At 37.8% G+C, this 12,065-nt stretch overlaps 1 protein-coding gene across 1 annotated transcript in view; it reads left to right on the top strand.

Annotated features, from left to right (window-relative positions):
* The window catches only part of ENPP1 (ectonucleotide pyrophosphatase/phosphodiesterase 1), a 62,870-nt gene that overhangs the window by 22,464 nt on the left and 28,341 nt on the right, over positions 1-12,065 (top strand). The window contains exons 2-8 of the mRNA XM_037045727.1: positions 1,082-1,154; positions 3,510-3,626; positions 4,336-4,461; positions 6,617-6,677; positions 8,792-8,889; positions 10,756-10,835; positions 11,726-11,845. Coding sequence (XP_036901622.1) covers positions 1,082-1,154; positions 3,510-3,626; positions 4,336-4,461; positions 6,617-6,677; positions 8,792-8,889; positions 10,756-10,835; positions 11,726-11,845 — 675 coding nt within the window. The remainder of the gene's footprint in view (positions 1-1,081; positions 1,155-3,509; positions 3,627-4,335; positions 4,462-6,616; positions 6,678-8,791; positions 8,890-10,755; positions 10,836-11,725; positions 11,846-12,065) is intronic.

Here is a 12,065-nt window from a genome sequence, read left to right as displayed (position 1 = left end):
TTGCTCCCCTCCACTCTGCCTCCAGTACCAGTCCCTCATTGACCCCCAAAGGCTTTATCTATCATGCACTTTCTACACTCTCTATCCCCAACCACCTCAAATTTTCTCCTTTAAACAATCATAGAACCCTGCAATTGCTTTGCAGAGGTTTATGCTGTTATATTTGCCCCCTTTCACAAAAACAGAAGCTCCCTGAGGTACCTCTTACTCTTTCCTTCAATGCATAACGTAGTTCTTACACATAGTTGGTATTCAATGAATATTTGGTTGAATTGTCCTGCAAAGTGACCTTCCAGAGAGCTGTCAAGGAAACTCCTTCTCACTAAAAATATTACAGATTGTTTTATGGATTCTTCTTTTCTTTCTGACTCACAAATAAAAGTTTTGCCATTATTGTTCTTCAGAGTTGAATGGTGTATCCACTTATTTTAAAATGTCAAAGGCCAGAAGAGTAGCAAATGAGAAAGAACCAAGATGTTAGAACCGGAAATATTTTTAGGGATCCATGTAGTTCAACCCTTTAATTTTACAGGTGAATAAACTGCTATTTAGAATCCTTAAGTGACTTGTCCCAAATCATACAGCCAACTTGTGGTGACATTTGGACCAGAGACGTACTCACCTAACCTTGTCCAGTGCTCATTCCCACAGGCTGCCACAGTGCCTGTGAGGATACTGTGTAGGTTTGTGTAGTCCAACTGTTAAAGGAAGCATCTGATACTCGCATCGCCTTTTATGAATTAACAAATAGGGAATTGAGTCTCTAATTGGACTTTCCTTTTTTCCCTCTTAATAATCACAAGTTCTCTAATTGGATTAATTTATACCAAATGGAAAATTTCTGATATTAGCCTTGGATGCATAGATTTGTTGCTAACATATAAGTAGACTTTTTGTTGAAGTTTAACGTACATACAGAAAAGTCCATAAAATATGTGTGCAGTTTGAATTTTTGCAAAGTGAGCCTAATTGTGTGACCAGCACCCCAATCAGGAAATATGGTAACACCAGCAAATTTAGAAACATTTGAAGAAACAAAAGTGTCTTGAGGTTATATAAATTCCCTTTTTTCTCCCTACAGGTATTGTCAGTCTGTGTGTTAACAACAATCCTCGGATGTATATTTGGGTTGAAACCAAGCTGTGCCAAAGAAGGTAATTAGTACCGTGTTCGTGCGTGCGTGCGTGCGTGTGTTGACAATCGGCCTTCAGAGTGTGATGAGTTAATCCTATGGCTACTCCATAAATATTGCATATTTGATGCTGGTTCGAGCCATTTTAAAACTCTTTTATTTTAGCCATATAATATTTTATTTACTTGCAAAACTTATCCCAAAACAACAGAGAAGGCGCTATGATCAACAAACCAACCAAAGAAACAGAAAACCCTGAAAAAAACAAACAAACAGAAAACAAATTAAGAACAGAGAAACAGACCACCAGACATAGCCGACGGATTCTGGTGTCACGCTCCCGGAGGTTCCCTGGCTTCCTCCAGGCACTCCTGGGGTACTCTTTCTCCCCACGGAGTTAGTTGGGAAGCAGCCCTAGAGGTTACTAGGTGACCAGTCAGCATCCCTAGGCAACCAGAAATTGATCTTTCCCTGCTCTTAAGGCTTTTAAAATTGTGGACAGTGGTGGTTTCAAAGCAATCATGGTATTTTTAAGCTTCTACGTGTGTTTCTCTTTAACAGTGAGTGTAGAAATTATCCAGCATTGATAAGATTATTATAAATAATAAAACTGAATCACAGGATGTTGTAGTAGTCATTTTGCCTTTGAGGTACGTTTTCTTCCCCCTTGTAAAAATTATTGGTGGTCTCTCCTTAGAGAATTCAACTTTGAACATGCTTTTCCTACTCAACTACTCTGTAATTGTGATATTAGTCATTTAATTTTTTTCAGTGATTCTCAAGCTATCATTTCTTGTTGAAATGAATGAGATGTGGTAATTTCATGCATTGAGCCACCAGTCTGCAGCACACCTCAGAGACAGGGTGGGTTCCAGACCACTGCACTAGAGTCATTGTAGCAGTAAGGCAAGTTGCGATCCTTTTGCTGATTGAGGGTCTTGCCTTCAATTGGTGAAAAACTGCAGCATCTGTGAAGCACAGTAAAGTGAGGGGTGCCTATATTCAGAGCAAAAGTTAAGATGCTATAAACTTTAGTGTTTACCTGTACAGTTTTTTGATATGGAGTAATTTATTTACCTTGAGTTCAGGTTGACACAGAAAATTAGCAATTTTAATCTAAACCCAACATAGTATGCATGGCATTTTAAAAAATTGCTTGGTACATATTAATGAGCTTAAAATAATAGCTATTATTCTAATAACTTCCCTCCGATCCTGAGTCAGGAAAATAAGTACTTCTGACTCCAAAAATGATCATGTCCATTTCAAGTCTTTAAAATTGCCTAGCTTTCCAGTGTCATGAGAGTTAAATTCTGTGGCAGTGCCTCGTTGGTTCAGAAGACTATTAAAGTCAAGATTGAGGATTATTCCTTCTTCTTGTTAGACTTCCACTGTTTTCCTCATCGACCCGATTTGTTAGAAATCTAATAAAGTCCTAGGTTTTTGTAGATATCTAGTAAAGAGTTAGTGTAAAAGTATTGTTTTTATTGAAAAGTCTTTTCTTCCATATCTGTCATTTATCCATCTAATGGAAACTTAACCCATACCAATTTCTAGTCAAGCCTCTTGTGGGTATAAGGGATACGTTTGTACTGAGCAGAAATCAGGTGTGACCTTTGTTTTCAGGAAGTTTGATTCCAGTCTGAGGCTGGGATCCTAATCAAATACTGTAGTTACAAATGGAATTCAGTGACTGAGAGGAAGGAGAAGATTTTGTAAAAGCTTCAGAAAGGAAAGAGAACCTAGACTGGGGGGTTTGGGAAAGCTCCTGGGAGGGAGCCCGGCTGGGCCTGCTGGCAAAAGGGGTGTTTCCGTGACAGTGGGAGGGGCGGTTCCGCAGAACGTGTCCTGCACAATTTGCGTCACTTCTGCACCCTAAGACTGGGAGTAAGGCATGTCAGGTATTCTTTCTCTTTCTCAAAGATTCACAGATAATCACCATAAAAATCTTTTCACACATGTTGAAATTTTAGAAAAGTCCATGGCTCTTTAAGCCAACCTTCAGAAAGAGCCCCTATCCTGACTCTTTACGGTACCATAAAAGGTTTTAAGTCTTATCGGACCCAGTAGCGTTCATGATACATGAAAGAAAAAAGTTCTCTTCCCAACTGTACTTGGTCAACAATTAAAAAAAAACAAACTTCTCTTTTTTTCTATGGCAAGAGAGAGAATCATAAACCATGTACATAATGTTACCCTCTCTTTGTATCCGTTTCCATGTGTGTTTGTGGAAGATTCTTAGGTAACTTTGTTTTTCCATCTGTGTTTTCTGAAGTAGTATTTGCATTTGATCTGTACCCCCAACTTAGGTGTGTTAGTTGATGTTTGTGATTCTATAATGATTGGAAACATTTAACTCATTGTTCAATATTTTCAGTTAAAAGTTGCAAAGGTCGCTGTTTCGAAAGAACATTCGGGAACTGTCGCTGTGATGTTGCTTGCGTCGAACTGGGGAACTGCTGTCTAGACTACCAGGAGACATGTATAGAACCAGGTAAAAGTGTGCAGGGAAAAGGTGTCGTCGTGGGCATTTGTGCAAGAGCACAGGATGGCTCTGTGCCTTTAGTTTTGTGATTCACCTGACTCATCTGAGATTTAAAAAAATTTGGCTTTCATATTCCCTTAGAGACAAAATGCCACCTATTTTGCCATGAAATATTGTATGGACAGCAAAACTGTGCCTGTTTTCAATATTTGCTGAAACCTGCACAGTCTCTAATGTGCATTTGAACCAAGTTCACGTGAAAATATGTGAATATTTTCCTTATGGCTTATTAAAGCAAGAGTTCTTAGATGTCCGCTTAAACTTTAACATCAAACCTTCAGAACGTGGAAATTTTTCTCAGTCTGATGTGGAACATGGAATAATATTTCAATGGGGTTGAGCCAGATTTAAAGTTTGAGAACCCAGAAAATGGCTGGCCAAAAAAGCCCAGATCTTCATATGAATTGTGTGATGAGAATTGTTTGACCCATTTTAAAATGATGAGATTCTGGGGTTTTAGTGAAGTAATCACGATTGCTGCCTGCCTGTTTTCTATCTGTTGGTTGTAGTTGACCTTTGTGATGGCAAAGTCTGTGAGTGACTAAGAGGTAGGGACTAGCTTGTTGTCTTTTATGGGCCTTGCTCCAGAAGACCACAGCTCTGAGTTTACTCTGGATGTGTTACCTTTGGACCGTAACATTTTTGTTGATACTTCTAGAGCGCATATGGACTTGCAGCAAATTCAGGTGTGGTGAGAAAAGGTTGCCCAGAAGCCTCTGCGCCTGTTCAGACGACTGCAGGGACCACGGTGACTGCTGCATCAACTACAGCCCCGTGTGTCGAGGTCAGTCTCCCTCCACGTGCTAACCAGGCTCGACAGCAGCCTGACCTCTTCCTCGGTCTTAGCTGGGTTTTGCATAGGTTTTATTTTTTTATATTAGGAATCATATTTATTGGCCAACTATATTAGCTGAAAAAAATTTAAACATTTTGTTAAAAAACATTTCCAGCGTATATAAGTAAACAGAGAGCATGTAATGAACAGTGTACCCATTCCCAGCTTAATAATTATTATCTGCACATGGCCAACCTTGTTTTGTCTATAGTCAGTCATTCACCTGCTGCCACCCCCTCATGTTATTTTGGCATTAGCTATATATTTAATGCTGTGTTGTAGAAAGGTCATCCTAGCTGACTCCTGTGTTCCAGGATCTCCCATAAAAAATGAGGATAAAGTCTGCCATACCACCCCCACGAATCAATTAAAAAATAGTAACAGCTTAGGTGCTGAGTTTATGACATGAGTAATAGGAGGAGCTTAAATTATAGGTTCACTTTGGGGCACGCTATAGCCTGACATAGCTCAGTAAATGTGAGCGTGGTCACAAGATTCTGGACATCTGTGAGAGCGCTGACTTGTGGGTTTCAGGGACTGTGCTCCAAGGATGAGCAATATCTCTCTACGCCTCACTGAATAAAAGTAAATTTGTCCTTTATGATGGCCTCTGCCTCTCTTAGGAGTCAGGGGACTCATTTCAAATGAACATGGGACTTTTCCACAGGGTCCTGCCTCCTTATTTCCTAAAAGTGTAGGCAGGTAGCTACTGCAGATTGTTGGGGATCCCAGCACAGAGCCGGGTCAGAGGGTCACAGGAGGGGAAGTCACCACTTCCTCAAATTAAAAAATAGAGTTCAGCAAGAATACAGCATTGTATCAAATGGGTCATCATGCCTGGGGAAAAAGTGACCACACATTGACTAAAGTCTTTTCAAAAATCCTCACCTGAGGTTACGTTCATTGATTTTAGAGAGACAAGAAGGGAGAGAGAGAGAAAGAAAGGGAGAGAAACATCAGTGTGAGAGGAGAAACTTTGATTGGTTGCCTTCCGTAGATGCCCCAACCACGGATCAAAGATGCAACTAGGGGAGGCGCCCTGACCGGGTACCAAACCCGCAACCCTTTTCATGTACGAGACAACACTCCACCCAACCAAGACCCTGGCCAGGCCCATTCCCTAAATTCTTGCCAGAAATAATTTAGGCATTTAGGGTGACCTGTTTATTTTGTGAAATGTACAGTTGGAAAGTATTGAAAACTCAACTTCCTAAGGCATATTATTAAGGCTACATTTTCTTTTTTAAAAAAATTAGCTTCTTAGACTTCAGTAGGTGGTATTTTAGAGAGTTAAGAGGAAGCTTATGTTAAAACACAGAGGGAGGGGCATCCATCCTGTCTCCTTCGTTTCTGACCTGTTATCTCACATATTGCCTGTGGGACTCATTTCAAACTTAATTGCACATTCTCTCTTGTCAGTTATTGTAGTCTCTTGTGTTTACTTTCTCTTCATAGTTAGGTTATGAGTTCTTAGCCAATAGATACCATCTCACACTTTTATATTAAAAAAATGTCTGCCATGCATTGAGAGAGTGGATGTGAAATTACTGCAAAAGATTATAGGGTAGTACATGCCCTTGTGTTATTAGGATGCCTTGCCTAGAAGTTTTCGTTGGGTGGAGAGAAGGAGGGTTGTAAATTTTGGCTGAAAATATGAATAATTTGGAAAGGGTAAAGTTGTCAATTACATGCTGATGGAATGAATATGATTGGACTGTGGGTGGTAGGCACACAGTGCAATATACATCACGTGTCATAGGAATGTGCACCTGAACCCTATGAACCACTGTCACCTCGATGAGTTCACTAAAAAATCAAAATGGAAAAGATGCCTTCAGGGTCTCAAAGGTAACGTTATGTTTAGTCCTGTGATCACACATTTGCTTTTTTCTTTTTGTTATCAACTATCTCTTTGGAAACAGATTTTTATTTTGAAACAGATTACCTCCCTATTTTTCTTATTTCCCTAAAATCGTATCCCATATTATTTATATAAATGTTAACACATTTTGTTTTGGGAATCTGTCCTAATGTGTCTCACAAGCATCACAATTGTTGCTATTATCAAGTGTGTTCATGTGTTTTTTTTCTTTAAAATACTTAGGTGAGAAAAGTTGGGTAGAAGACTCCTGTGAGAGCATTAATGAGCCACAGTGCCCAGCGGGGTAAGATGATATTCTGAGATACTAATGTTTTCTTTTTTAGAAATACTGTTTTCTTTCCTAATTGAAAAGATAAAAATAATTATTATTCATTGGTTCATTAAACACGGTTTGTAGTTAGGCTTCATATTTCGCACTGGTGATGTGTGATCCCCTAATCTGGAAGGTAGTGGAAAAAAAAGAGGTGATGAGTGTGTAGTCTTTAGTATTCATAAGTACTGGGTGGAAATATTTAAATCTTCCTTCTTAGGAAGGAAGGCCCTTTTCTTTCCTTTGGAGTTTTGAGAGTTGAACTTGTCGGAGATGATAGCGTCTCTGTATTTTTTGCATTTTGGTACATGTATAAATACTGAGGAGAAGCAACGCATCTGGGAGAGGATGTTACATAATTTTTACAAATGATATTTTTCTTTTTGCCCTTAAACTATTTTGCACAGGATTTTATGTATCAAAAAGGGGTACCAAAAAAGCTTTTGTGGAATTCAAATGGTAGCAATTTTATAAAAGGTGTTAGGTACATTCGCCTTTGCTCCACTTGAGATCTACCTCATAGAATTTGAATGACTCATCTTAAGAAATATATTTTTACTTACTAAAAATGATTTTTGAAACTTAAAAATTTTATATCTGTATATTTTAGCTTATTTATGTATATAATTTATTTTTGTATAAAATATATCATTTTTTTTCTTTTGGATGGGAGAATATATTTTAGTTGTTTAAAATAATAGTAATAGAAATAGAAAAAAACTGAACTGGAATGAAAACATTCCAAAACAAGAGGCTTTTTTTCAAAGGTCACTTCTCATGTATCCCAAACTGCCTTTGAAGTACAAGGTATATCGGAAATTTTAAACTTCGTGAATTTGAACTTTTATTTTCCTTCCAAACATTGATTGTTATTTTGCAGTTTTAATGTTGACTTTTTAGAGGAAAATGTAACCTCTTTCTTTACCAGAAGATTATAATTTAAAATACATTTTATTATACTGGAACTTACTATGCCAGTATATTTACCTGGTGGTCTAGTAAACGGTTTTTCTGTTTTCTGTTGATTGAATATAGATAACTTAACACAGATATGGCCCACTGAGGCCAAATGCAGCTGGTTCTGCAGAGTCGCCCAACAGAGCTCTGCTACAAACACGAATCAGTATAAGTTACATAAGTTCTATACATGTTTTCTCCTTTTTCTGTTTGTGTTTGTATTTGAGAGTAAGCTGGGGAGGAGATAGAGTTGAAACGAGCAAGGCGAGGTAAGCATTGGCTCTCAGACTTTGAATTACTGAGCGAATTTTCACTGGAAGGTTCTCGTGGTTGTTCAGTGGTATACAACTCTCCTGCCATCTACGATACCATCGGAAGACTCACTCTTACCATGCCTGTTTGGGGGAGGCCATGGACAGTTGCCTGTAGTTATTCTCTTTGGCTGGGCATATCACTGCATGGATTTTTTTCTTTTTTGCCTCCCTGTTTAGATTTCCACACCACACACATTAACTGTGTGTTCACTCATGTGTGCACGCTGTCATTGTTCATTCATAGCAGTGGATCATTTATTGTTTATATATTTAAATGCAGTAAATACTTCTTACACTTCTCTGTTAAATATATTAAACTTAAAAAGTTAATATTGTATATAATTTATGTGACATCTAGTAATTCAAGTAGAGACAGTATCAAAAAGTGATTGTTCAGGAAAAAAATTAATAGAAGCAAAAATGTAATTTAGAAAATACTGTGTGTTAGCATTTCTCCTCCTTTGTATTGGGAAAATATTATTTTTCAGTACCGTTTGGCCAGCTTGTGGAATAGAAGAAACCATGAATGATATTCTCTGTGTGGTAACTCAGTGGTATGAGGGCTTAATAAATACTATCTGATGATATATAGAGGTATAATAAAACAATAAAAGCACCTTGTATATGGAAATGAATACTTATACAATATCCTTTATGAGGGTGCTTGCTGAGCTCGTCAGTTTAGTCTAGATCACATACCAGCCTCAGTGGAAAATCCTCACGGGACCTGTACCGAGGAGGCAGCACCTCCTCACTGGATGTGTATCTTCTTTCTTTAAACATGTTTTTTTTGTTCTTCTTTCCCTTATTGCCCAGGTTTGAAACGCCTCCTACCCTCTTATTTTCTTTGGATGGTTTCAGGGCAGAATATTTACACACTTGGGGTGGACTTCTTCCTGTTATTAGCAGACTGAGTGAGTAACTTCAGAGTTTACTGTTGGAGCATCATAATTTCAGTGCGATAGACTAGGGATGCAGTAATCTGTCTTGGAAAAGTACTGGCTGAACTTGACTATTTTAAAACTCTAATACAGAGTGGTTGACCTGATGATAAGGAACTAGTCTTTAATATTGTATTTACTCTAAAGCTGCCTTTTAAATACTTCTAAGATAATAGAGTTACCTTAGGGTTTTTTATCTCTTGGCTAATATCTGTGTGCATATTTACATATATATATATGTATGTATAAATTTTTTTCTTAGAATTTTCCATTTTTTATGGGAAAACCATTTCTTTATTTAATAAGCATTACACCCTAAAATAGAATTTCAAACAGAAGGTATTTCTGGTATGATACTAGTAGTGTAGCCGTAGAATATTTGCCTGCTAGTTATCTTGTAGTATTTTGTAGCATCCTTCCAATTTCTTTGTCTCAGTCAAGGCCTGAATTGAATGATGATTCTGTAAGTTACTAATGCAATAGAATGATCTTTCCTCAGTATTAATGCCAATGTTTTAAATCACTTTATCCACCAGCAGTATGGGTATCACTTGTATTATCATTGTTATTGAAAAAGAAATAAAATTTGTGTATGGGGATATATACTGTAGAACTCTGCTCATTTGTCGGTGATTGGTATTTAAATAGCTACACTATAATACTGGATTGAACTAGAAGTAAGTAAATACAACCAATTTAGTGTTCTGGGATTCTAAAATATTATTTGCTGGACTTGAGTATCTGAAATTGGTTTAAATATTAATATTACTCTCAGTAAATTCACATGTACATTTATTGTACTTCTCTTGTTGATGAGCCAAGATAATTTTGGAAAATTTCTAAAAATTTGAGTTTTTAATATCTACCTGGAAGAAAATGGCTTTTATAAATGATCATTTGACACAAAAACTCTTTAGTAAAGAGCTTATGTAAGCAGCGAAGGCTGCGTCCTCGTTAGCCAGGCCCATGGGCTTTGAAGGTTGAATCAGGCACATTGTTACCATTAGGAGGAGAGTTTGTCTTAATGGCAGCTGATGCGGCAGCCTGAGTTCAGGATTAAGTAGCTGTACGTGTCCCTATGTGAAGTGTAAGGGAAGCCAATACACAATGAGATTAAATCCTAGCTTTGGGTAATTGGGGAATGTGATCTGTGGTTATGAACTGTTAGGAAGGCAGTGAGAGGGACACATGCCAGCCGAAGGAACCTCATCAGGCCACGGGGTATTAAAATCCTTAAATCGTCAGTTCCATGCTCTGTCCCCAGCAGCAGGCGTAGGAGACCAGGAGCATGCCACCAGGGCTGAATCAGGAACAGTCTGACTTCTGCGCTGTCTCCGACCTAAGCCAGACCGTGCCTCTTTCCACAGCGTTGAGCCTGTCTGGTCAGCTAGTTCGGAATCTGTGGGTTGGGACCCGCACCTCAGCCACCATCTCACCCTAGTTTTAATTTTACAGATTTAGCTGTTAGTTCAGTTTTTTTGTTGTTACTGTTGCTTTGTTTTGCGCTTTGTAGTATGTGACCACTAAATGGGAACAAAGATCTAGCAAGCATCATTATTACAACTGGTTTATCAGGAACTAAGTGTTATTGTTTAGTATGGTATAATTACTTCATTGACTTAATTATTTTGTTTAATGTTTTTGACAAAGAGAAAAATAACTCTAATATTAACATTGAATTTGAATTGAAAATTTTGCTTTATAATCCCCCTGAATTTATATGTGATTACAAACTCCTGCATTATTTTTCAAATGATTTAAACTGCTGTGTCAGCAAAGCTAAATGAGGTTAACAGATAGTTGTATTTAATAACAATCTTTAATATTTTTCCTTTGTAGAAAACTGTGGAGCATATGCTAAAAACATGAGACCAGTATACCCAACGAAAACTTTCCCCAATCACTACAGCATCATCACAGTAAGCTCTGCATTTCAACCTTTACATGTTCACAGAAGTCAGATGTAAATGTAGGATTGTTTGAGAGATTAATCATATATCAGATCAGGAAAAAAAGTAACTTCTTTCCCAGTGTGTGGGTAAGCCAAAAAACCTAGATTCTGGGGTCTGCCATGCTTCTAACTAGCTCTGGCCTTGGAAGGTCACTTGACCTTCTGAGTCTCAATATCCTCATCTGTGCAAGAGGTGACTAATGACCTCAATACATGTTTTCTTGGTTTCCTTTTAGTTTTAAGATCTATGAGTTTTATATTCTGTCTTTTCTTACTAGTTTTGTAGGCTACGTTATTTGAGCCCCAAATGATCACACCCCTGTGTTCCCAGCTTGTCTTTCCAGTCATGTCGATGTGTGAGTCCGAGCAAGTCACTCTGCCTCACTCCAGATAGGATTACAGCCCTGTTTTGCTGCAAAGTTTCCAGATTTAATTTGAATCCAGAAAAATAAAAGTGGCATTCATTTGGCCTTAAAGCCAGAAAATTAATAATTTAGCTTGTATTGATTGATACAAGCTATTCTTGGACCCAACCAAAAAAAGTTTGTTCTACAGAAATGCTTCCCTCGGGAATGCAGAAAGAGTCGTTTTCTTGAAACTTGGGAGGCTGCCTCCTTACATGGACCTTCACCCCCAGCATTGCTGTCTTATTATCTCCTACATAACTTGAAACACAAATACTACATAAAATTTTGAGTGGTTCATTGTGTTTTTTGACAATACCCATTGTTTTGTTTTTCCCTCCCTAAACTGTGCTAAGTTCCTTGTAGTTTCAGTAACATGTTTCTCCTTGATGAAATTGTTGTGATTTTGACATTAAAACAAAACTTGCATAAAACTTGTATTTTATATTTTTAGGGTCTTTATCCAGAATCCCATGGCATAATTGACAATAAAATGTACGATCCGAAAATGAATGCTTCCTTTGCCCTTAAAAGTAAAGAGAAATTTAATCCCGAGTGGTACAAAGGAGAACCAGTAAGTTGTCCGTTTGTTTTAGCTACTAAAAGAGTTTCTTTTATTATTCTCATCTATTTCAATCACAGTAAAATACCAGATTTCCTGGCACTCTTATTAACCTGCTTCATTTGCTGTGTTTGTGGCCATCCTTTTGTAAATGGAGATGAATGCTGATAATCCTAAAGTCAGTTTGTGTTGTATAACGAGAGTAGTCATTTATTTCAGAACTGGCCTGGGG

This window comes from Sturnira hondurensis, unplaced genomic scaffold, assembly GCF_014824575.4.
Source record: "Sturnira hondurensis isolate 20B ecotype Veracruz unplaced genomic scaffold, ASM1482457v3 Scaffold0004474, whole genome shotgun sequence".
Taxonomy (NCBI): Eukaryota; Metazoa; Chordata; class Mammalia; order Chiroptera; family Phyllostomidae; genus Sturnira; species Sturnira hondurensis.
Note: the sequence above shows the minus strand (reverse complement) of the source record. Positions and strands in the feature narration are given on the sequence as shown.